Raw genomic sequence first — 26,282 nt, 5'->3', positions numbered from 1 at the left:
CCGTGGTCCTGCATCTTGGGTCCCTGCAGCTGCAGGGGGCGGTGGGCATGGGGGGGGCGCAGTGCAGGAGGCGCCCAGAGGCCACCGGTGCGGCTGCTCCCCACCCCCACTCCTACTCTCTGGCAGCACATTCTATACCTCCCCTTCCTGTCATTACAGCGGGGCCACATTTGGGGGGAGGGTGTGAAGCCACTGTGTGAAGCCAACATCACCCTGAAAGTGGCTTGTGCGCCCCCAGGTCCGCGCGGCTGCCGTGATCAGAGCCCCGCAGGGGAGGGGCACGTCCGCGCTCCACACCCAGGACTTGCACACAGGCCGCTTCCACTCTCTCCCGCTCCAGTTTCATTTTCTGCCCAGACGGTGCCGTCAAAGGCGCTGCTCGGAATGTGAGAGGACAGATGTGACCGGCCTGGGTCGCTGTGCTCCCGTCCCCAGGAAGCCTCATGAGAACAGGGCTCCTGTCTGTCACCCCTCAGCCAGGACAGCCCACAGGGATCTGCTAGGTCAGAGGTGAGAGGTGACTGTCTGGGAGGAAGATCTGCATGGCTTAGGAATATGCAGAGGAGGCGGCCCAGGAGCAGAGGGGACAGTGGGTCTCCCCTTAGCATTTTGCCAAGTTGGAAGCACAACAGCTGTGAGGACCCCAACGACAGTGCCAGGAGCACCTGAGCGTGAGGACGGAGGACTGACTGGCTGGTCTGCTCACTGCTGGGACAGCGCGTGGGTCACTGCGTCCGGCAGATGGGGGAGCAGAAGTCCCCAGCTACTGCACACGGGGTGGCGGGTGACTACAGCGGCTGTCCCTCACCCGGTGTCCCCAGGGAAAGCTCACCTCATGGTTGGGGTGGTCCTGGGAGTTAGGGAGCCCCTCTCCAGGCTCAGGTGGCTGTGGGCAGGGCTGTGTGCGGGTGGCATGTCTGGGCTCAGAGCTGGGTCGCTGAGAGAGAAGAGGGACACGGCCCTTTGCACTGGCGGAGAGAGAGAGAGGGGACAGAGTTGGCAGCCCTCCTCGCCATGCCCGCCGGGCACCCCTCCCCCCGGGCCTCCGCCACGTCCCCGGCACACCTGTTGGATCACACAGGTGGTGAGGATGAATTCTTGTCAAAAAATCCAACCAGATAAGGATACAAAAACCCCACTGTGATTCTGAGCAAGCGTGAATCCGTCACTACTGGAGTTGCACAAACTGGCCATTGACAAAAATGACCCCCACTTGTGTGACTTCACTGAGGCTCACGACCTCAATGAGCAGGTGAAATCCATCCATCAAGGAATTGGGGGACCACGTAACCAATGTGCGCAGATGGGGGGCCCCTGAAGCCGGCTGGGCCGAGCGTCTCTTTGACAAGCACAGCCTGGGACAGTGACGAGCGAAGCCTCAGGCTGGCATCCCGCAGCCGCGGGGTGACCCCTGGTCACCGGAGCAGGACGTGCATGTTGGGGGTCACCTTTGCCTTTCCTTTAACTTGTACCGAATCACCCATTTACATCTTTTCATTTGAAAAGTAATTTGGTAGCCACCCCCCGAAAAAAGAAAATGGTCAAACGTGGAGGCACTGAAGCTGCGTGGCACCCGGTACGTGAGGGTCTGGTACAGTCTAGTTCAGGGAATGTCTGTGAGGTCACAGGAGCGAAAAAGAAATGTGGAGAGACTACCCCTGCACTGAGGGAGAGCGGCCGTCACAGGGCAGGTGACAGCGAGCGTCCGTGTCCCCAGGCACACTGCTTGCTCTATGTGGGGCCCGAGTGCCTGCGATTCATTTTTTTCCTTTATGTATTTTTTAGAGAGAGGGGAAGGAGAGGGAGAGAGAGAGAAACATCGATGAGAGAGAACATCGATTGGCCGCCTCCTGCATGCCCCCCACTGGGGATCGGGCCCACAACCTGGGCATGTGGCCTGACTGGGAATCGAACTGGCGACCTCTTGGTGCAGGGTCCACGCTCAACCACTGAGCCACACTGGCTGGGCCGATTGCTAGTGATTCTAAATGGGGCTGTCAGGGGATCTTTCTGTAATGACAAGAACCGGTGGTGGTCCGATGCAGAGCGGGGGGTGGGGTGGGGACTGTTCACAGAGCCCTGGGACTGTCACCAGACAAGGGGGCGTGAATGCCCAGGAGGGGACCTGTGCGCATGCCCTGAGGGCACAGGGCAGGCCAGGAGCAGAGTGGTACGGCTGGCCACACACCTGGACACTTCTCTGCTCAGAGAAGAGCACAGTAGAAACCTGACAGCCTCCCTCAGATCCACCGCCTGGTCCCCTTGTGCCACACTGACCTTCCCTCTCCCTCTCGTCTGCCTGTGCACATATCTCCCCCCCGTTGAGAGTGAACTGCCAACATCACGGTGCTTCACCTCTACACAGTTCACTATACTCTCCAAATAATGAGGACACCCCTCCGTCACCACACACTGTCCTCGCAGGAACCTCCCCATTCACGCGGGACGGCCGTCTAACAGTCAGTCACCTGGAGACGCCCCCCCCAAATGCCACCCCCACAGCTGCTGGTTTCTGTCCTGGGTTTTATATCTACTCTCTTTGAAAATATTTTTCTGTGAACAATGTCACACATGCCCCCAAGCAGAGGAAACACACTGTGCACGGCCTTGAACCCACCGCCAGGCTCCAGTTCCCGCCCTGTCTGGCTCCTCCCTCCCCTGCTGCCCTTTGCTTCTATGGCCCCTGTCCCCGCCCCATGCTCCTTCCCTTCCCGCCTACAAGCAGCTGACTGAGGCTCCAGGACACAGCACGTTGCAAATGCCGAGAGGTCCAACCTGGCCTCTGCGGGTCCAGCCTGCGACCTCATCTGCAAGTGGTCCGGACTCCTGACACCTCCCTCAGACTAGAGACAGAAGGGATGCTCTCTGCCCGGCTGGAGAGGCTCAGGTGGCTGAGCGTCGTCCTGGGCACCAAAAGGTTGCGATTGGAGCCCAGGGCGGGGCACATGCCCGGGCTGAGGGCCCATCCTCAGTAGGGGGTGTGCAGGGGGCAGCCGATCAACAGTTCTCTCTCGTATATGTTTCTTTCTACCTCTCCTTTCCCCCTCTCTCAAATCAATAAAAACACATGAAAATCTGTATGTATATTTAAGAGCTGCTGTCTGTGAAGCGGTGAAGCGCTGGTCCCGAGCAGCTGCTCGGGAATGTCACCCTGGCTGCAGCGCCTCTCCAGGGACCAGCGCTGAGAGCCCTTCCCACCACGGGGCTCGTCAGGCCTACAGAGGGTCCCGTCCAGCAGGGTGGGCTTCTGCCTGGCAGCCATTCTCGGGTGGAAGGCGGGGTAGACCAGAGGCTGGGCCTCGTGTGCTCTAACCACGCCCCTCTCGGCCCCAACCCAGGCCCGGCGGCCTCCGTCCTGTGGCCCGTGGAGGCTGCAGGACAGGATGGAAGCTCTGGAGAGAAGCAAACGAGGAAGGACATTCCCTCCAGGGCCGCTGGCCCGGTGTACCGGCTCGGACATGGGGAATGAAGGTGTGTAGTCTAGCTGAACAGATGTGTGCCAGGTCGTGCTAGGCGCCCAGGGTGACAGCCACAGGGCCCTGTCCTCTGGCCCAGTGGGAGACATGCCCATCACGAGACAGGGGTGGCTCAGAGTGGGCAGCGCCTAGGAGCCCAGAGGAGGTGCCTGACCCAGACTAGGAGATACCCGGGAGGGCTTCTTGGAGGAGGGGCAGCTAAGCTGTGGCCTAAAAGACAAAACATGAGCCAGAAGAAGATGTCCGTGTCTGTCAGGGATCACAACAAGAACCACTTTACCGACGAGGCGACAGAGGCTCAGGAAGGTAAAGCCGCTTGCCCAGGGTCACGTGGACGGGGTGGCAGAGACTGCTAGCTGTCCCTCATGACCAGTTTTCCCTTTCTCCCTAACAACGAGTCCCAAATTTCAGCTGGACCCATGGCCTCCTTTCCCAGCCCGCCCTGCACCCAGGCGTGGCCACGTGTGATACTCTGGCCAATGGAAGCAAGCACAGGAGTAGTGAGGCTTGGGAGGTGTCCTTAAAAGGGAGGACACTGTGTCCTCTTTCCTCTGGTCAAAGCTGGACATCATGGCCAGAACCCAAGTAGCCTCACTGTGCAGGTGGGGAGCCTGTGCCCAATGCACTTGTGGAAGTGCCATGCCAGCCTCAGGCAGCCCACCCAGGCATTTTTACCTGTGCAAAACCTGGCGTGTGTAAGTCTATTAATTTGGATTGCTACACTTTTGCCCTATAGTAACGTTTAGGATTGCTACACTTTTGCCCCATAGTAATGTTTGTACTGCTACACTTTTGTCCTATAGTAATGTCTGGATTGCTACACTTTGCCCTATAGTAACATTTGGATTGCTACAATTTTGCCCTATGGCAATAAGGCAAGGCCCCGGCTGTTGAGGGCTTATTCTCTCTAGGCGACTCTCAACCGCTGAGCCAAACTGGCCAGGGCGAGGGCTTATTCTGTGCCTGACATGTTTTACACGTTTCATATAACCCTCCCTGCAGCCCCAGGCTGTGGGCAGTCACACCCCTGATTTGCAGACAAGGTAACAGTATCAGGGAGATGAAGACATTTGGCCAGGCTGCACAATGAGCAAGTGACAGGGGACGGATAGGAACCCTGTTCCTCCTGATTCTGGAACCTGAGTGTGTCCCCCTTCAAAGCCCCAAAGCCCCCCACAGAAGAGGGTAGGAACTGGCGGGGTTGGATGGAGGGCGCCTACCTTCGTACGCCTTGGCTGCGTTTACCAGGCTGGACCACTCGAGGCCAGCAGCTGTGTCAGGCAGTGGCATCATCCCGGGGTCGAGGCGTCGGAGTGGCCGGTCCCGCCCGTCGGCCAGGGAGAGCTCAGAGGCCGAGATGATGGCTGGGTGGGGAGAGCAGGTAGGGAGGGGGGCGAGAATGACAAGGTGGGAGAAACAAAGACAGTGATACATTGTTATAATCTATATGTAATTATACAACATTATGTAATTGTTGTAACATTAGATATAATTAAATACATGCTACATTCATTAGATGATAAATGCCAGGGAAAACACCTAGCAGGGAAGGGGGTGGGAGCGTCGGGTAGGTGCGTGGGTGCGTCTGACACGCGGTGGAGGGGAGGCCTTAGCGAAGACGGGTCTGCACAAAGCCCCGAAGGAGAGGAGGGCCGAGCCAGGGGCTACTTGGAGGAAGAGCATCCGGGCCGAAGGAACAGCCAGTACCAAGTTCCCAAGGCAGGAACGCGCCTGTGGCTTTAAGGAACACGTGGGTGGCCACGTGGCTGGGACAGACCAAAAGGGAGAGCAGTGAGGGGTGAAGTCCAAGGTGACAGGGCTGGCTTGCATGGGGCCTTGTGGGCCGTGGTGAGGACTTTGTCTTTCCAAGTGGGAAGGAGCCACAGGAGGGAGGGATGTGACCCAACAAGGTGTTCGCAGTTCCCTCTGGCTTTGTTTGGGGGACAGATGGTGGAGGGGACGTGGGGAGCAGGGAGGCAGTGAGGAGGCTGCTGCGACGCTCCAGGAGGGAGACGAGGGTGGACAGGACGAGGTGGACTGTGGAGGGACAAGAAGGTAGATTCTGACTCTATTCTATAGGTGGAGACGACAGTATGTCCCGAAAGTGGATGTGGGTGTAAGACAGAGAAGGGTCCAGGGTGACTTCACGATTCTGGAGCTGAGGTGGGAGGGCTGGGGTGTGAGCCGTCCTTAGACCCCGTGAAGAGCCAGGGGTGGGTGGCTGGCTGCAGGGGTCTGGAGCGGGGAGAGGGCGCCAGGCTGCAGATGTAACTGGTTGTCAGTGTCCGGCCAGTGTTTACTGTGGCAGGGCCACCGTGGGGAGACCTGAGGGCTGGGCAGAGAAAGTGGCCCGAGTCTTGGGTGCATGAAGTGACAGCACAAGCTGCATTTGCTGTGGCTCCTGAGCGAGTCCCCTGGGGCTTCACAGCCCACAAAGGGGATGGGACAGAGGAGGGCAGCAAGGCACAGAGAGGTCAGGAGGTGACTTGGGCAGGACCAGGCCCGGCTGAACCAGGGCTGCTGTGTCCTGAGTGCGTCCTCTTGCTGGGCACTGCGCTGGGCACCATGGGGCTCAGCTCGCAGTTTCTCCTCCTTAGCTAGGAGGGAGATGTCATTGCGACCCCTTGTGCAGGGGACACGGAAGCCCAGAGTGAGAAGCTGCCCTGCCTGCGGCTACACTCACTGGTGGTCTGACGCTGCCCCTGCCGAGCCCAGGCCTGCAAGGCGTGGTGGCCCGAAGGTCCCGCTACCTGTCCTCCCGGCTCCCCAGTGCACAGGCAGACCTGCTCACCGCGGGCTCCAGGGCCTGCTCCCATGACCGAACGGACAGAAACAACGAAGAGCTACCGTCTGTCCAGTTTTTACCCCACGCCAGGCATTGTGCTAGCGTTTTCCATGTAGTAACTTGTCTGAGTCTTAGATCCAGTGAGGGGAGCACTACTTTTGCCCCCATCCTGCTATCACAGAAACAGGCACGGAGAGTTTGCTTCCGAGCGGGAACCTGGGCCAGACTACGGCCGCCCATCTCGGCCCAGCGGAGCCAGTGAGCACCCGCCCAGTGACCGCTCAGGGGGATGGCAAAGGCCAGGGAGGGAGCTGAGCCCTTGCCCGGCACCTGCTGCTGCCCAGACAGAAGTCAGCGGGCGCTGCTGTGAGGGGCTCCTTGGTGTTGAGGGTCCTTGATTAGTGACCCGGGCTGGGCCTCCTCTCTTCAGCCCCGGCGTGGCTTGGAAAGGGCTCTTGAGCAGGCTTGGGAGAGGTGGAGAGGCCTGGGGAGCAGGGCCAGGCTGAAGCCAGGGGGCGCTCTCCTTGGCTCAGGGGCTCATATGGGCAAAGAGAGGTGCATCTGTGTGCTCTGCGGGAGTCCTGGGTGGGGGTCCCCACAGTGACCCAGGCCCTGCTCTTAGGAAGGGAGACCCATTCCCACGTGGTGACAACCCACAGTGACCGGGCAGTGATGGGGAAACATGAGGCAGAGGGACCAGAACAGATGGGAGCAACCCAAGGGGTCACGGGGAGGTGCCTGACTCATCCTGGAGGTGGTGGCATCCGGTTGAGACTGAAAGAACAAGGCAGATCCCAGCTGGTGTGGCTCAGTGGTTGAGCGTCGACCCATGCACCACGAGGTCACCGGTTCGATTCCCGGTCAGGACACATGCCCAGGCTGTGGGCCAAATCCCCAGTGGGGGGCATGCAGGAGGCGGCCAATCAGTGTTCTCTCTCATCGATGTTTCTACCTCTCCCTCTCCCTTCCTCTCTCTCTAAAATCAATAAAGAAAAAAAAAAAAAGGAAGGACGAACGAGGCAGAGCTGGTGAGAGGCGTTCGAACCTGTCTTCCTGTGTTCTCCACGCCTTGGCCCGCGCTCACCTTCTCCTCAGTATGGGCTCAATGACAACCACGTGCCAGGCCCTGACTGAGGCAGACAGCGCAGTAAAGACGGGACGGCAGAGGGAGACACAGGGTTCAGCTCAGGGAAGTTTGAGGAATGCCCACCGAAGCTCAGCCCTGTGCCCAGTGCCTGGAGCAGCGCCTGGCCCACAGCACTGGGCAAGGAGGGTAAAGAGGGGAGGGCCGGGGCTCTGGGGAGTCAGCCAGGGAAGAGCAGTAACTGAGCAAAGCCCTTAGGAGAAGCAGGAGTCAAGAATGGGGTGGGAACAGGGTGGGCAGAGGGAACAGACGCGCCGAGGCCGAGGTGGGAAGGTCTGTGCACTGGAGGGTGTCAAGGAGGGGACCGTGAAGTGGGGGAGCGGAGGCTGGGCCCTGAAACACCAAGGTAAGTGTGGATCCAGACACTATGGCAATGGGAGCAGAGAGAACTTGCAGGGAAACACAGACCCTTTCAGAAAGCCCCAGCGCCCCTCCACCCACTCGATCCAGGACACAGCCCTTGGGCCAGAGCCTTCGGGGCAGACACCTCTGGCATCCAGATGGGTATGGACTTGGGAAGCTGCGCTACACATGACCCAGCACACCCTGAGGCCAGGCGGCACCGTGGCCAACGCACCGGCGTCCTGAGCAAAGCGACAGATCCTTCCTACTGAGCGGGGTGACCAAGCAAGGACCCCAGAGAGCCTTACATAGCTCATGTCGGCTTGTGCTGCCCAGGGAGCCTGGCCCCACCTTCTGTACCCCCTTCAGTTTAGAGCTGTGGGGTGTGGAGAAGGGATTCGAGGGCAGACCACAGGCTGGTTGCTAGGGGCCATGTGCACAGCGCCCCTCCGTGGGGGACACTCAGTAAATATTTGCTGGATGAATAAAGGACGCATGGCCTCAGCTCTGTACCCCTTCCCTCCCTGGCAGACCCGGGCAGTCAGCTGGGTGAAGCCAGGTTCCCTAGGTAATCTGCCCGAAGGAGGAACGGGGAGCGGGGGCTGGGGCCCTGGGCTGATCTGGGTAGGCTGACCTCCCATTTCCGGTCAGATGCCCCTAATCCTCGGGGGCTCCAGATTCCTAAGTGACCCCCTGGGGACCCTCTAGGCTTGGCCAATAACCCCTTGCTCCATGGGTGATACCCAGTGCCACCCATCAGGCCCTTGAAGCTAATGTGCACCCCAGTTCCCTCCCTGGCTGAGGTCTTGCCTTTGACCTCCAGGTGATCCACAGCTGACCACCGGCCCCGTCCCCTTGCTTTCCACCCCTGGGGTGACCCCTGCCGGCCGGGTCCCCGGGCTCACATTTCTTCTCCGGGAAGCCATTGCCAGCCGCAGGGACGGTGCTGGGGCTGCCGCCGCCGGGTGCGTGCTGGTGCTGGTGCTGGTGCTGGCGGCGGGCGGGCAGCGTGCTGGACGGGAAGGCGCAGGTGCTGGTGAAGAGCACGTCGCTGGGCAGGCCCGCCTCCAGGCCGGCGGAGTTGGCAAAGCTGGGCTCCCGCCGCCCACTGCACAGGCTCTCGTCAGACAGCGTCCGCTGAAGGCTCTTCTGTGGCGACTGCTGCTGAGATAGGGGAGGACAGGGCACGGTCAGAGCCCGGCCCACAGTCACCGTCCTCGCGAGCGCCTTCCTTCCTGACATCTGCGGTTCTTACCCACCCAGCTTCCGTCTTTGCCCCTTTTCTGGCCAAAGCACCTCCATTTCCCCTGGGGATTCCTCCTCCACCACCTGTAGCCCACTTGGTTCTGGAGGGTCAACGCCACCCTCCAGTTCCAGGGAAGGTAGGGAAGGTGGTGGCCCAAGCTGGACCAGTGAGGGCTGGTCATTGCTGGGGACCTTGGGGACAGAGTGCTGCTCTCTTGAGCCTTCGCAGTCACCACGAGGGAGCGTCTGACAGCGAGGGAAGCGGGGGGGGGGGGGACGACAACGGGCACAGAGGGCCCAAGGACAGCTGCTGTTGTGGCCCCTGGGAACCCCACTCCACTTCTGATCCCCCTGGTTGGGCAGATGGGGGCTGCCTCCACCCTGGGCTCCATGAGGAGGACACGGACACCTACAAGAGCATCCCCCCAGTTCCATGAGGTCTCTCGTGTGGAGTAAATCCCCGGAGTGCCCACCAAGCTGGCTTGCTCTGTGCTCCCATCCCTGACTGATGATGTGAGCCCTGAGTCCCAGCCACAAAGCTGCGTCCACCCAAACAGGGCTGGCAGGACCGAAGGCTGAGGACCCACAGGAAGAGGCCAGATGACCGTGGGGACCCCTCCCTCCCTCCCCCATGCAGCCCGCTTCGTACTCCTGTGTCCCTCTCCTGGTCCGGCGCCAGGTTGTCCATGATGATGAGCTTCTTCAGGTCGTCCTCGATGGTGGACTTATAGTTCTTCCGTGGGGAGCGGAGGTCGCGGAGGGACGCCCTCAACCGTGGCTGCCCAAAGACGTTTTTCGTATTGGTGTCCACCTGCCTGGAGTGAGAGGGTCAGGGTCAGGGGGTCTCGGGAGGCTGGAGCTGCTGCTCAAAGCTGTCCTGATCCGAGGAGGCCTGATGCCACTGGGCGAGTGACCGCAGCCTTCTCCACTGCCCATGGTGCGTGTGACAAGAGGGACCTCGTTTGTTCTTCATTCACTCGCCCCACAAATACTTCCCGACCCTCCTCTGTGCCACACCTGTCCCAGGGCAGCATGAGCCTGGAGCCGATGAGCAGGAGACCCCGGAACATGAGGCAGAAAGGCGCTCTGAACAATAAAGCCGGGTGGGTGGACAGGATGACGGGGCTGGAGGGAGGCTTTTCCGAGGGGGACACATGGGCGAGGGCGGTGAGTCTGAGGACTGGAGCCGTGTGTGGAGGGAGCGAGGCAGTGGTGGGAGGTGAGTCGGTGGGGACTGGCGAACTGTGCGGGAACCTGTGGGCCATGTGTGACTGGTGGCGTGGGGAGGAGGCTCTGCAGTTCTGAGCTGGCGAGTGCGGGGCCCTGACAGGCCGCTCCGGCTGCCGGACAGAAGAGTGACCGCACGGAGGTGGGCACGAGAGTGGAAGCAGGAAGGCAGCGAGGAAGCTCCCGCAGGTGAGAGGTGACAGTGGCCCAGACCAGGACTTGCAGCCACAGAACAGGGACTGGTCCCCACAGGCAGTGCTGGCCACAGGCAGCAGACCTCTGGCCTGGGCGTTAGCTCTCCCTAGCTCTCCTCCGTTTCCTCATCCATTCACGGAGTGAGCGGGCTCACGCACCAGGAGATGAGGGCCTGGAGACAGGCCCCTGCACCCTGGGCAGCAGCGTGGAGCCCCTGACTGTGCCGCGCCCGCTTTCCCACTCGGCCTCCCGTTCCAGAAGCCAGTCCGCGAGCCCGAGTCACTGTGCCCACCCCAAAGCATACCCACACTGCCTCCCAGGACATGCTGAGGTCTAAGCCACTGAAGCTCAGCCTGGGTTACAGGCAGGGCCTGGACACAGACAGGCCTGGATCTGGTCCTGGCTCTGCTTGTTGTGCTGTGGGACCCTGGGCCAGACCCATCGCCATCTGACCTCCGGGGCGTGCTCGGCAGGAGTCATGCTGACCCCACAGCACGGTGGGGTTTGCTGTGGGGCAGGTGGCCGGCACCTGACACAGGGCGATGCCTGGGAAGTGAGGGTTGACTTGGAATAGTCACCCGGGCTGCCCAGCACCCCCAGCCACGCATGCTCCTCTCTGCGCTCCCTTACCCCTCTGCTGGCTCCCCGGCCCTCCCCGCCTGGGACTTCCCCACAGGCCTCCTCCTCCAGCCTTTGGGCTCAGGTCTTACTTCCCTGGTAAAAACCGGGTCTCTGACCTGAGGTGTGGCCGGGAGAGAGAACGACAGCGAGCGGGAAGGAGCACAGCCCACCCTGCAGCAGGCACTCCAGCAGCCGAGGGCCCCGTGAGCTCTGTCACCCACACGCAGCCCTCCCAGAGCTGCGGTACCACCACCCCATTCAACAGACGGAATAAAGTGACTCCGCGGCACTTGTCCTGAGTCACACGGCCTGTGTGCAGGGGGTGGGGATTCCTGACAAGGCCACCAGGCTGTGGGGCCCACGGGTGTCACTGCCGTGCTCGCCCGCCAAGTCCGCATCACGGAGATGCAGGAAGGAGGACGCACATTTGTGGAACACCAGCACCTCTGGCTCAGAAACATGCTTTCATACGCAGAAAGGAATTCTGGAAGGAACGAACAACGGTGACCTCTGGGGAGTGGAAAAATGGGCTTTTCATCTGTTATCCTTCTGACTGTCTGAATTTATTTTACCACAATCATGTTATAACAACAACAGTAATAATAATAACTCGTTCTTAAAAGGCTGACACCTTGACTCCACCACTGTTTGGGCTCCTGAGGGTTTTGAAGTCTACATTTTCTCTCATCTCCTCAGTGGCCAGCGCTGGAGTTGTACCAAAGAAAAGGAGAAAGAGTGGCAAGTTCTCTTGTTAGGTCAGATTCCTCCCCAAATTAGAATTCCAGGTCCAGAATAATTCTGGCTTCATTATAGTGTTCTCTGCTGTAGATCAGAGTGAGACAGAGACAGAGACAGAGAGGGAGGGAGGCAGAGAGGGAGGGGAGGGAGAGAGAGGGAGAGAGAGGAGAGAGGGGGAGAGGGGGAGGGTGAGAGGGGGAGAGAGGAAGGTAGAGAGAGATGCACACCCTGGAGTGAACTTCTTCCTACAGGAGCTGGAAGGGGACCTGCCCATCTCCGTTCCCTTCGGATTTCGCCACTTCCCAGAATGCTCTGCACAGGGAGCGGTGCCTGGGTGCAAGGCACGCTGGGTGCTGTGCCATGGACCGGAGGGAGCGCCGGGTCTTCATTCCTACAGCCAGAAAGGGGCCGTCCCCAGGCTCTGCTCTGGGAGGGGAGGACTCGACAACGTGCTCTCTCTGCCCGGGGAGTCCTACTTCTGGGACTGAGTCCTTCAGAAGGGTCTGTGTCCACCCACGCACTGGTGTACGGGGACACTCCAGGGGCCGTCTGTGGGCGAATGCGGGGGAGGGGAGGCTCCCCGGGAAGGGTTGGCAGGGAATGCCATGGAGCTGCCCACAAGAAGGGCAGCCGATCCGCAGGACACAGGACGAGGCCCCACGAGAGAGGTCAGGGGAATGAAGTGGTGCACGTGCAGCCCGACATCATTTTTGGAAAATAAAACTCAGGCACAGCTTAGCTCAATATACTGAGGTTCACCAAACTCTCAGCTCCAAACTGGGTATGTGGGGGACTTTCTTCCTAAAAACATTCCTCACCAGGCCCTGGCTGGGTGGCTCAGGTGGTTAGAGCATTGTCCCCATCTGCCAAGGTTGCGGGTTCAATCCCCAGTCAGGGCATATACAAGAACCAGCCAATGAATGCATAAATAAGTGGAACAACAAATCGACGTTTCTCTCTCTTCCTTCCTTCCCCTCTCTCTTTAAAATCAATGCATAAAAATTAAAAACAAAAAACAAACAAAAAAAGACATTCCTCACCACAGCACACAAGGTCCCAAACAACTTGCCCTGGTCCCTCTCTGCCCTCATCTCCTGCATAAGCCTCCCACTGTTCCTTAAACACACCAGACATGTCCCTGCCCCAGGGCCTTTGCACTGGCTTTTCTGTCTGCCTAGAGTGCCCAGCTGGCATTCCCCATGAATGGCAGCTTCTCATCCATCCAGCTTAGCTCAAACTGCACCTCCTCCAAGAGGCCTCCCCTGACCACTCAACCTCTTGGTACTACCTCCCAGCCCAGGTACCCTCCATCACTCAATCCTGTCTGTGCTACTTCTTGACTGGTCCACCTCATGAAGATTTGTTGTGTGAACCATGCATCTGTGGTCCCTCTCCTTCCACCTTATCTGCAGCCTTCTGCATTCTGTGTCGTGTCAGGAACAGGACTGCCACATTGTAGGCAGGTAAATGTAATTGTTAATGAACATCACATGGGACCTTCCTTCCTTCCTTCCTTCCCCCTTCTTCCTTCCAGGCCACCTCTCTACTTACCTTCTTCCTTCCTGCCTGCCTTCTTCTCTTCTTTCCTTTTACATCAAACTTAAATTACTTTATTTTATTTTTATCCTCACCCGAGGACATTTTTGCATGTATCTTCAGATAGAGCGGGAGGGAGAAAGGGAAGAAGAGAGAGAAACATTGATGTAAAAGAGACACATCTACTGGTTGCCACCCGCACAACCCCAACCGGGGCCAGGGACAAACTGCAACCAAGGTACATGCCCTTAGTGGGAACCGAACCTGGGACTCTCCTGTCCGTGGACTGACACTCTATCCGCTGAGCCAAACCATCCAGGGCTTAAGTTACTTTTATAAAACAGAAAAAGAAGATACTTTGAAAAGTTAAACCGAAAGAACACAAGTATTCCTTTCCCACTGTTTAATTTGTGTTCATTTGCTCAAACCTCCTTCCCAGCTCCGAGGACGGCTGCCTTCCTAACTCTGCCGTGAGAGAAGTGCGGCCAGAACGTTCTCCCTTGACCCTCAACTCTGGACGGCCTCGCCCACCGCAGGTTCATGGTCTGATACCACCCGTGGGCTGCTGTGACAGGCCTAAAGGGGAAAGGAACAATGCAATCCAGTTTGCAGAGTCAAAATGATCATTTTTACTTATTCTCTTTCTTCTGGAAGAATTTTTCCAATGCATTTTCTAAGTTGCAAAGCCTGAGCGGTAATTTACAATGGCATTAATTCTAGATTAAAAACCAACAAACCAAACTGGGCCTGTATAGCTCTGATCTTTTTTCCTCTTCTCAGGATCTCTGGTCTTGAGATCCCGAGAAAAGGAAAAAACTTCATGCCCTCTGAGGATAACATGAATTACTCTCCTGGGACGGCGCGCTAACCAACTAAGCAGGTTAAAAAGAGGAGATCACTTTCTATCTGCTAACATGTAACTGTTGCCAAGACATCTGAAAAGAACAAGTGAAAAAGGCAGAAGTGTAGAGACAGGAGGGGACCACAGAGATGAATACCAGGGGGAGAGAAGCGTCCTCCATCACATGTGCTTGGTCAAAGTCCCCGGCTCTGGAAGGGTGCGGAAGAAAGGAGAGACAATGGGTGCATGTGGGGAGGGGCGCTGGATGGCTGGGGGCCAGGGAAGGAGGGAGGCTCAGTTTTCACTGCAAACTTTTTTGTACTAGTTCGGCTTTTTCTGGCCTGTGCATATTTTACATTTCAAAACACAAATGAAAAAAACACCCAGAAGGGTTACCCTCCCCACAAGGTTCTGACCACAGCGCTGGGCAGAGTCTCTGATGCCCATGCTGTCTGAAGTTGGGTTTTGTCACGCTGTGGAGTTAAACCACTTACATCAGAAAAGAATGAGACAGAAAAATGACAAAGAAGGCTCTGCCGTTCGGCCTGACAACAGCAACTTCTTTCTTCCCGGGCGGAAGGGCCAGCACTGGAAGACAACCAAGGGCTCCCACTTGGCTGGGTCTGATTCCAGCTACTTGGAGTGCTGGCCTCCCACTGGGGCGGCTCCCTTGGGGCGGGTTAATTAAGCTAATTAGCACCACTGTTGGCTGCCTGCGCTGGGGGTTCTGCCAGCTCGCTGCCTGCCCAGGACACTCATGGGTCTGTACCGCAGGCAGCAGGCGGGAGTTTCCTTGGAAGGGAGGCGGGGAGAGGCCCAAGTGCGGGGGCGACCCTGCTGGGGTGGGCCATCGGGGAGAGGCCTCCCCTGCGCTTCCCTGGCTGCGCTGTGCTGGACCCAGGGGCCCTCGCCCTGAAAAAGGAGGGCGCCCAAATGCCAGGCGTCAGCCACCACCAGATGCCAGTGGCCGTCAGCCCCGCCAACAATGACCAGCACTTCCCTATGACTCACTGAATCCTCACGCCACCTCTGGGATGTAGGTACTCAGAGTCTTCGCCTTTTATGGCTGGGGAAACTGAGGCACAGTGACTTAAGACCAGCCAGAACCCATATGTGCCTGACACACTGAACCACCCTGAGAGTCTCACGATGAAAGCAGATTCTACATGCAGATTCGTGACATCAGCAGATTCTCGTGACGTGGCTTCATTGGAGGGGCGGGGGCTGCATTTATCCCTGGTGGCCACGGTGAGGCAGGTGCCGCCACCTCCTCACACTGCAGGACAGGGCACTGGGCTCTGACAGGCACTGACATGCCAGCAGGCTGGTGTGAACCGTGGGGGGCTGTCCTTGGCCGCAACTGTGACAGCAGCAGAGACCCACTCCCTCTGCCCAGGCCCGGCTGCCCGCACACGGCATTCCCCTCAGTGTTCCTAGGCGGGGCTGCCCCTCTTACTGACGGGACACTTGGGGCCTGGGTCCGTGGGTGTGACCTGATGGGCCTGCCTCCTAACCTCCACTGCACTCCTAAGGCAAGAACAGAGGCTGTTTCCCGGGCCTGCCTCGCCCTCACCAGGCCCTGGGTCTGCAGGGACAGGGGCCGGCAGGGCCAACGACATGGACTCATAACGACCCTATGTGCTGTGGCTGACCTGCTGACGGCTCGGAGACGAGTTGTGTCAGCATGGCCTTCTCTGGACGACTGGATGCACATCCTTGGCTGTCAGCCTCGGGAGGCTTCTCAGGACGCTGGGGCCCTGGCCTGCAGGGGCAGCACAAGCCCTTCAGTGGGTAAAGGCCGGGACAATGGAGGGGGCAGGGCTGCTGGAGTGTCTCCTGCTCTGTGGACTCGAGCCTGGCCTCTCTTGTCAGCCGGGGAAGCCATTCACCTCGTCGTTCCCTCACCGGCCAAGCCCTGTGCAACCTGAACTGTGCTGGGGGCGTCTCACATGAATTCACTCTGCAGGTGGGGACTGTCATCCCAGTTTAAAGAGAGGAAAACTTGGGATTGTGAATTGGCGCAACCACTATGGAAAAAACAGCATGCAGGTTTGTGGCTCAGTTGGAGTGTTGTCCCATACACCAAAAGGTGGAGGGTTCGATCCCGGGTCAGGGTACATGCTCGGGTTGTGGGCTCGATCCCCAGTGGGGGGCATGCAGGAGGCAGCCGACCGATGTTTCTCTCATCAATGTTTCAATCTCTCCCTTCCTCTCTTCCTAAAATCAATTAAAAACATTTAAAAGAAGTATAAGCTGCCAGTTACACAGACAGCCACGAGGACGTAAAGTACAGCACAGGGAATACTGCCAGTAATGTAATAATTACGTACGGCGCCAGGTGGGTACTAGGCTTATTGAGGGGATCACGTTGTATAAATGTCTAATCACTATGTTGTACACCTGAAACTAAACTAATATTGAATGTCAACTGTAATTAAAAAAATTTAAAAATAAATTAAAAAAATAGAGGGAGACGGAGGGGGTAAGCAGCCAACGAGGGACCCCCGCCCTGACGCCCATGCTACTCTGCCCTCTAAAGGTTGGGAGAGGGCAAGCCAATGGTCCTGGAACACAGTGGTCAGAAGGGCTGTCTGGCCACCTGCCGAGACTGAGCTGCTGGTCTGCCCCGGGCAGTGCCCCGGGGTCTGCAGCAGAAGGCCCAGCCCAGGGACGGGCTGTGGCGGATGCTCTCGGCCCCTCCGCTTACAGAGTCTCTGGCCTTCACTAGCTCACTCCGTCTTCCATCCACCAACAGAGCTGCGCTCAGACACGGGAGCGTGCCAAATATAGGAGACTGCTCCCTCCAGGAAATCGATCCTCAGAAAATGTGAGTCACCGCCTGTGAGTGCGTCCCCGTCTCTCACATGATGAGGCGCTCTGCTCGTTGTCTTGCTGGGTATGAATTCTGGCTCTGCCACTTCCAGGCTGGGTGACCTGGCCTAGGGACTGTGTCTGTTTCCTCTTCTGGAAATCAGGGTAGGAGCAGGACCCTCTCATGGTGTGGCCAGGAGGACACCTGGGGCCGACCCGAGCAGAGCAGGGTGGCCGAAGGCAGGACCCTGGGTTGGCCACAGCCACTGCTGCTCACTGGGGAAGCACAGCCTCAGTCATGACCAGAATCAGTGGGAAAGGAGGCAGAGAAATGTAGTTGATAGATTTGGTAATTATTCCCAGGGGAGTGGGGATGACCTCATATGTGGTGACTTCATGGGGACAAAAATGACAAAAGCAACAATCATAATATTTGCGGTGATTAACCTTAACTGACCGAGTGAATTTGGGCAAGTGACTTAACCCTTCTGCACCTCAGTTTTCTCATCTGGAAAATGGGATGCAAAGGTTCTCAGCTCCCACCATTCTGCAGTGAGGATTAGAGGAGTTAATGCAGGTAAAGGACTTACGACAGCAGTAGACAGGGCAGGTGTAAATGTAGGTAAATGAGTTATGCAAATCAATTCTTAGGCCTTGAGATAATACTTCAGCTACAGCACCATACAGATCAAGAAAACCATGGCTGGTGTAGCTCAGTGGTTAGAGCGTTGGCCTGCAGACCAGAGTGTTGTGAGTTCGATTCTCAGTCAAGGACACGTACCTGGGCTGCAGATTTGAATCTTGGCCTGGGTCCGGTCGGCGCATGCAGGAGACAACTGATCGATGTGTCTCTCTCACAGAAATGTCTCTGCCCCCCAAACTCCCCTCTTTCTTCACTTTTTTTCTCTCTTAAAAAAAGAAATCAATGGAAAAAAATATCCTCGGGTGAGGATTAACAAAAAAGAAAAAAACAGAAAAACATGTTTAATCTAAAATAATTTGGCTGAAAGTGACAATATTTTCTGGAAAACTAGGTTAGTGACTCAGAAGTGTCTCTAACAAAAACAAAGATACTATCTCCAAAATGCTCAGACAGAGCCTAAGACAGCTTTATGAAATGAGGATGTGGACAAAAGCAGTAACTTTAACATAATACCTACACATATGATAAAATATATGTATCAATTAATGAATATTATAAGAACCCATGAAACTATTTGTGTCCTCAAATATGTTATGGATTTAGTTTACAGGTTTACACACACACACGTAAAAAGCCTTCCTGGGAGAAAGGAGATAGTTGTTTGTTTAGCACTGTCATGTGTCCAGGTTTATTTTCTTTCTTTTTTGTAAAATGTTTTTATTGTTTCTTTTTTTTTTTTTTTTTGAGAGAGAGAGATAGAAACATCGACGTGAGAGAGAAACATTGCTCGGCCGCCTCCTACAGGCCCCCCACTGGGGATCGAGCCCGCAACCCAGGCATGTGCCCTGACCGGGAATCGAACCGGGACCTCTCAGTCCATGGGCATTGCTCATTCCACTGAGCCACATTCGCCGGGCTCCAGGTTTATTTTCTGAGTACCTACTACATGCTAGGCCCTGGCTGGGGTTCAGGTGTCTGCTCTCCTAAATCCCTTGGTCTAGCAGGTGCAACAGAGGCATTAATGTGCCCGGGACTTCCACCATGGAGGGAAAGTACCATGGATCAGGAGGGATGAGCCTGGACGGGGGTTAGGAGGGCTTCTCTGAGGATGACTGGTCTGTGCTGATTGATACCCGAGGGCTGACATTATGGGTCCCCCCACAAAAGATAGACTAAAGTCCCAAACCCAAGAATCTCAGAGTGTGACCTTATTTGGAAACAGGATCTTTACAGAGGTAATCAAGGTAAAATGAAGCCATAAAGGTGGACCCTAATCCAACAGGACTGTGTCCATATAAGAGGGGAAATGCGGGCACAGACGTGCACACGGGAAACGCCGTGTGAAGATGGAGAGATTGAGGCGAATCGGCAGAAGCCAAGAAGGCCCAGATTGCCGGCTAAGCCCCAGAAGCTGGGAGACGGGCGTGGACCAGACTCACTTCAGGGCCCTCGAAGGAACCGACCTTCAGAACCATCAACAACCAGCTTCTGTCGTCGAGTCCCTCAGCCCATGGCACTCGGTCTCGGCAGCCCCCGCACACCAATACGGGGGCAGGAGGGAGCCAGCAGGGTGGGGCACCCGGGCAGAGGGGAGACCACGGAGGAGGAGGGTGGCCAGAGCAGCTGCCACTGCGGAGAAGTGTCACAGGGTCGGCCGGGCCAGGCCCTCTGGTCGCCCTGAAAAGTGGGGGCCCTGCCGGATCTCATGGCGTTGAGGTGAGAATGAGATGCCCATACACTCGCTGATGAGCCCCCACAGAAGGCCGGGCAGGCTGCAAGCAACCAAGACAGTAGCACCTGTTTTCCTGTGGGGTGACAGCAGTGGGGCAGAGAAGAGTGACACAGTGGTGGCAGGGGCTAAGGAAGGGAGGGAAGGCCCCTCTGGAGCCAGCCAGAAGGTCTGGGGGAAGAGCAGTCCAGGCATTGGACAGAGTCTGCAAAGGCCCTGAGGTCAGTCTGTATTTGGCAAGTTTGAGGAGCAGCAAGAGGCCAGCGTGGCTGGAAGGGAGTGAGCGAGGGGCAGACTGGGAGGACCCGAGGGCAAGGGGACTAGGAGGAAGATCATGCAGGGTCTGCGTGGGAGTTTGGGCAAAACACATGGTGTACTGGTGCCCGGGACAAAGTATGTGCTCAGCAAATGTGAGACTTCATCACTGATCCCGGGAGTGGGGATGTCGCTGGGGGCTGACTCAGGGGAGCGGGGGCTGAGAACCTGGTATTCAGAGCACCCTGGCTGGCCGTCAGGCGTGAGAGCTGATTCTCAGTGTGATCGCAGCAGGCCTGCCTGCCTGCCGCCGCCTCCAGGGACCTGGCTTCGTTCCTGACACGGTCCTCACGAGCTCTGTGTCTCTACACACCTGAGCCGGGGTTCCCAGGCTCCAATCTAGGCCTCATCCCTCACCAGCCGTGTGAGTCTGGGGCTCAGCGGCCTCATCTCTAAAACGAGATGAATATTAGGTCTACCTCATGGAGATCTTGTGAGGCTTCCCTGAGTTAACTGGATTACAGGAGCCTAGAACCGAGACCAGCATACAGAGTTCCTGAATGGTAGGCATCACTTCCACCTACCCTAAAAACAGAAACCCTTTCTTTTTTTTATCCTCACCCGAGGACATTTTTCCATTTTTTGTTCAGATAGAATGGGAGGAAGAGAGAGAAACATTGATGTGAAAGGGACACATCAAGTGGTTGCCACTCGCATGACCCAACCAGGGCTGGGGACAAACTGCAACCGAGGTCGTGCCCTCAGCGGAAACCGAACCTGGGTCTCTCTGGACCGCAGGCCGACACGCTAACCGCCGAGCCAAACAGGCCAGGGCCAGAAACCCTTTCTTAAGGGCACACCGCTCTCCTCTCTCACTGGCTTCACAGAAATCATCTCAAATGAGCCTCGCACACAGCTGCCTCCAACTCTGCTCCACCCTTCTCTCCTGCACCCTGGAGTCACCTCCACGAGGCTCATTCTGACCTCAGGGGTCAGGTCCACCACCCTTGGGTTCCCCCGACATTCTCTGAACCTGGAGGGGCCTGACACCCAGTCTCACACTCCCCCTCTTCTCCACCCACGTTCTGGTCCTCAGTGAGCTCCTCCAGCCTCATGCCTTCATGCTGACGAAACCCACCTCTCTCCCCAGCCTGACCTCCCCAGCTCCAGACTCTCCCCGACTGCCCCCTCGATGTCTTCCGCACACTGCAAGTGTAAGCCGCCCAGGCCTGAGCCCCGGAGCTCCCCCAGGCCTGCTCCTTGCTCAGTCCCATCTTAGTTCAAGGCAAGTGGACCCTTCAGGCTACAAGACCCGCTGTCGTCTGCTCCCTCACCTTCTCTCACACCACAGCCCATGTCGGCAGCCCTGTCTGCTGCCACTGCAGAGGGTCTGTGCTGAGGTAGCCCTCTTCCTCCTCGGCCTCCACCCTGCTCCTGCCTGGACCGTCACCAGCTCCCCACAGACCCTGCCCCACCTGCGGCCGCAGGGGCCCCGTGAATACCCGATTTGGATCATCAGTGTGCATCCCTGCTCCACACCCTTCCGTGGCGCCACCTCACTGACAGCAGATGCCAAGGCCCTCAGAGGTGGCCCATGAGACCCTCCATGACCTGTCCCATCACCTCTCTGACCTCATGTGCTCACATGTCCCAGCTGCACTGGCTTTCTCCCAGAGACCAAGCACACTCCAGCCTCGGGTCTTTGCAGCTGCTATTCCCTCTGCCTGGAACGTTCTCCGTCCAGACACCATACAGTGCTAGCCACAGACTGACCTACTGTGTGCTTTCTTAGTTACCCTATGTTGTTTGTTTCCCCAACCAAAATGTCAGCTCCCTGAGGGCGGGGGCCTCTGTGCACCCGTTCACAGCTGTATCCCCAGCGTGTGGATTGGCACAGTGTCCTGATGACAGGTGACGGAGGTGTGACTGTCCTCCCTGCCCCGAGACACCCGGCAGGCGCCCAGGCACTTACTTCTTTGGGTCAGTGAAGGGGAGTGGCCGTGGTGGCGGCTCGTCTGTTCTCTTCCACCCCGTCGGGTGTTTGTTGTGCACAGGCTGCTTGGAGAAGAAGGACTTGGGGACAGAGGCAGAGAGCTGGAAGGGGCTGGACTGGGCCAGCTGCGAAGGCCGAGGAGTCTCTGCACTGGTGGGTTTGTAACCCTGAGCAGGGTAGCCCGCCCTTGAGTTCATGTCACTGCAAAGTGAAAACGAAAGAATTAAGTGATCAAATTCATCCCACATCACAAAACCGATCTGTTTTAATTTACTCTTGGGAAATAAAAAAGTTCATTCCCACACGAGACACACAAACACGTCACTGCTGCAGGAAAGTCTAAAGTGCGGCTGCTGCCCAGCGCTCCGTCCCGCCCGGGAACGCCCTCCCAACACTCTGGTTCTTCCACAGGAGTCTAAGATCCTCACCCTGAGGGTGGGTGACGCAGCGAGATTCCTTGCACCCTGGCACAATCTACACATCTGAAGTGGGGGGTCCTGCCTGCCTGCCCATAGGCAGCCACGGCTTATAGTCTGCTCTACGGCCTCAATCTTTTCCTATGCATTACACATGCACACAGAGAAACAGGACTTTTTTTGGGGGGGGGGGTTAGTGGGAGAACTATGTTTTATTTTTTTAAATTGATTAAAAAAATTTTTTTTAATCCTCACCCGAGGACACTTTTGCATTTATCTTCAGATAGAGTGGGAGAGAAGGGGGGGGGGGGGAGAAACATCCACGTGAGAGAAACAACAATTGGCTGCCTCCTGCACATGTCCCCTACTGGGGATCGAGCCCACAACCTGGGCATGTGCCCTGACTGGGGATTGAACCGGGACCTAGCAGTCTGTGGGACGATGCTCAATCCACTAAGCCACCATAGCTGGGCAAGAATTATGTTTTTATATAACTGGGATCATGTTAATATATTGTCCCATAACTTGTAGGGTTTCTAATTTAAAATATATCTGGTGATGCAGCTCTTCGTTCAAACACTTTTAAAGGCACGTACTCCATATCAGATGCAATTCCAACAGATCTAACCTAAAACCACAGCTCATTACCCCTAATGCTGAATTCTTGTGGAATTAATGCTACAACGAACCTCACACTGTTGACCAGGACCCAACTCTTGGGGACTCAACTGCTTACACCATTGAGGCCATCAACTTCTTAATAAAATTCCAATTCCATTTCAAATAAGAGGTACTTAATGAGAAAATTAATGCCTTTGGTAAGTCAATAAATCCTTTTTGAAGGTTAATTTAGCAATATTAAGTGTTAGGACTTCTGACTATGGCCAAATGAAGAGATTGGCAAACCCTGGCCCTCAAAAGCATAAATTTGACAAACAAACAAACGCAAAAACCATTTCAGCACTCTGTAAGGCGACCGAGGGCATATAACAATCCAAGAATCATTTGAGCTTCAAAAACTGCTGAACTTCAGATAAGAAGAGGCATCTGTGTCATTTTGGCCTAGGGTTCCTCCCAGCCCCCTGCCCAGCTCATTAAACAAGGAAGTTCGACCACAGCAGAATGTTTGGGACAGCATCAAGCACAGCAACATACGTGCATCAAGAGTTTCAGGAAAAGAAAGAATGGAGCAGGAGAAAGGTTTGAAGAAATAACAGCTGAAAACTACCCAAATTTGATGAAAACCATTCATCTACACATCTAAGAAGCTCCACAAACCCCAAGCAGGATAAATACAAAAACATTCACACCCGGAAAAATAGCTAAAAGTCCAGCACTAAGATAAAAATCTTGAAAGCATGAACTGAAATAGGATTCATCACACATAGAGTAGCAGCAATACAGTCAACTGCTGACTTCTCATTTGAAACAATGGAATGGAATGACATTTTCTTTCTTTTTTTGTGTGTGTTAATCTTCACCCGAGGATATTTTCCATTGATTTGTAGAGTAGAAGGGAGGGTGGGAGGGAGGGAGAGAAACATCAATGTGAGAGAGACACACCAATTGGTTGCCTCCCTCACGACCCTAACCTGGGCCAGGCATAGAACCTGAGACCCTTTGGTCTGTGGGCCAACGCTCTAACCACTGAGCAAACCAGTCAGGGCTGGAATGACATTTTCAAAGCACCGAAAGAAAAACTGTCAACCAGATTTCTGTATCCAGCAAAATTACCCTTTACAAATAAAGGCAAAAAGAAAAAATTTTCCCAGATAAAATCTAAGAAAATACATTGCTAGCACATCTGCCTAAAAAATAATAAAAACAGTCCTTAGTCCGAAAGGAAATTACTGTAGGTGGTGAACTGAATCCATATAGAGTAATGAAGGGTCCAAGAGGATAAATTTATGTATTAGAATAAAAATCTTTATAGATTTGTTTTATTTTGCCCTGGCTGGTTTGGCTCAGCGGTAGAGCATTGGCCTGCGGACCAGTGAATCATGGGTTCGATTCTGGTCAAGAGCATGTACTTCGGTTGTGGTTCATCCCCGGCCCTGGTTGGGTCATGCAGGAGGTGACCAATCAATGTGTCTCTCTCACATCGATGGTTCTCTCTTTCTCCCTCTCTCTCCCTCCCACTCTATCTGAAGATAAACAGAAAAATATCCTCAGGTGAGGATTAAAAAATTTTATATGTATGTTTTTTCTTTTCCAACTTCCTTAAAGACATTATATAAGGCAGTAATAATATTAATATATTGTTGGGTTTATAACATACAAGACAAAATAGCATAAAGGAGGGGAAGAGAATGAGGAAAATTTGGAGAAAAGCTCTGTTTTACTGGAATTAACTCAGTATTAATCTAAATTATCCTGATAAGATACACATTATAACTGGCCAAAAATCGAGAGGACTCCAAGCAGTACACTAAAATACAGTTATTTAACACAAAAGAAGGCAAGAAAGAAAAGAGGAGCAAGAAAGACATAGAAAACCAAGAGCAAAATGGCAAATGTGAATCTATTCACTATCAATAATTTCATTAAATGTAAATGTGTGAACACCTCAATAAAAAAAAAAAAAGAGATTGTCAGACTGGATTAAAAAAAATAAGCAAGCTCCAACGATATGTTTTCTACAATCTAGCAACATCTACTAACAGGGCCTGACTTGTGCATTTGTGGGGGGACGTCTAGGAAGCCATGGAGTATGCAACACCAGGAATGCCCTTTGTCTAGGGTGGTCAGGAGGGCTCCCCTAAGGAGGCAATGGCTTCTGAGCTGAGAACTGAAGGATGAGTAGCATCTAACACACGGCCTCCCGGAAATCCATGCTGCAGTAAAGCCTGTGCAAAGTACATGTAGGCACATGGACTTGGATGGTCACTACGGTGCTGTGTGTAATCAAGAGAAGTTGGACAGCCCTGGTCGGTTTGGCTCAGCAGTTGGAGTGTCGGTCTATGGACTAGAGTCCCAGGTTCGGTTCCTGCTAGGGGCACATACCAAAAAAAAAAGAAAAGTTGGACATGGCCTGAATGTCTTTTCAGCGAGGATTACATAGAGCATTCCAAGCACACCCATATGATCCAAGTCAGTGCAAAGAAGGTCGATTTGTGGACGAGGACAGATGTCGGAGCTACAGTGAGTGGAAACAAGGCACGGTGCAAAGTAGGGCGCTGCTCTTCCTCTTTTTTTTTGTTTTTTATCCTCACCCGAGGACATTTTTCCTTTTTTTGTTCAGGTAGAGTGGGAGGGAGAGAGAGAAACAGAGAGAGAGAGAGAAACATCGATGTGAAAGGAACACATCGAGTGGCTGCCACCCGCACAACCAACCAGGGCCGGGGACAAACTGCAACCGAGGTACATGCCCTTAGCGGGAACCGAACCCGGGTCTCTCTGGACCACAGGCCGACGCTCTAACCGCTGAACCAAACCGGCCAGGGCTCTTCCTCTTTTTTAAAAAAATTGTTTTTTCCCCTTTATTGATTTCAGAGAGGAAGCGAGAGGGAGAAAGAGAGAAACATCAATGAGAGAGAACATTGATCAGCTGCCTCCTGCACGCTCCCCACTGGGCATCAGGCCCACAACTTGGGCATGTGTCCTGACCGGGAATCGAACCCACGACCTCCTGGTACATGGATCAACGCTCAACCACTGAGCCACACCGGTTGGATTATTTTTCTCTTTTTAAATGTACATACATACATTGTATAATTATTGGACATTTTCTGTTTTGTCTTTTTTTTCCCATTTGTAGTTGTTTTGTCTTTTTTACGTAAAGGAATGCATAATTTCCCCCCAACTTTGTTTGGGTCATAAAATCAATTTAGTGGGTCCTGACCACTATTAAGAGGGAAGGAAAGAAACAGACTAGTGAGAAAACCGCAAGTGAACATCCTGTGAAGTAAGGGAGAGTGGTGGTGTGGGACTCCGTTCGGGATGTCCGTGCAGGGCTGCAATGTGAAATGTCTTTCCTGAACAAGAGACGGTCAGGAACGTCCGAAAGAACTGGGCTGATACAAGTTTGGAGAAAAACCTCTGGGGGAGCATACACTAACTGATTACCACCGGATGTAGTCATGATGGGGGCCGTGTACAGAGTAACAGGCAAATGAAACTATATAAATGGCGCAGGACAAAAGCAAGTGCCACCTGATACCCCAGCCTCCCTCCCTGAGGCGACCTTGGTCCACCCTTTCCTCTCTCAACAGAGCACGTGCTGTGTCCACGGGCTAAAAGCATGGACTCCGAACTCGGCTCTCACCCCACCTCACCTGGACAGGCT

At 55.2% G+C, this 26,282-nt stretch overlaps 1 protein-coding gene across 2 annotated transcripts in view; it reads right to left on the bottom strand.

Annotated features, from left to right (window-relative positions):
- Nucleotides 1–26,282, bottom strand: part of SIPA1L3 (signal induced proliferation associated 1 like 3) — a 225,288-nt gene that overhangs the window by 3,740 nt on the left and 195,266 nt on the right. For both annotated transcript variants that reach the window (XM_036274268.1, XM_036274267.1), the window contains 5 exons: nt 21,561–21,782; nt 9,642–9,807; nt 8,653–8,911; nt 4,697–4,840; nt 833–968 (listed from right to left, as the gene is read on the bottom strand). In XM_036274268.1, the coding sequence (XP_036130161.1) occupies nt 833–968; nt 4,697–4,840; nt 8,653–8,911; nt 9,642–9,807; nt 21,561–21,782 (927 nt within the window). The remainder of the gene's footprint in view (nt 1–832; nt 969–4,696; nt 4,841–8,652; nt 8,912–9,641; nt 9,808–21,560; nt 21,783–26,282) is intronic.

This window comes from Molossus molossus, unplaced genomic scaffold (assembly GCF_014108415.1).
Source record: "Molossus molossus isolate mMolMol1 unplaced genomic scaffold, mMolMol1.p scaffold_m16_p_21, whole genome shotgun sequence".
Classification (NCBI taxonomy): Eukaryota; Metazoa; Chordata; class Mammalia; order Chiroptera; family Molossidae; genus Molossus; species Molossus molossus.
This window is presented reverse-complemented; position numbering and strand designations above follow the sequence as displayed.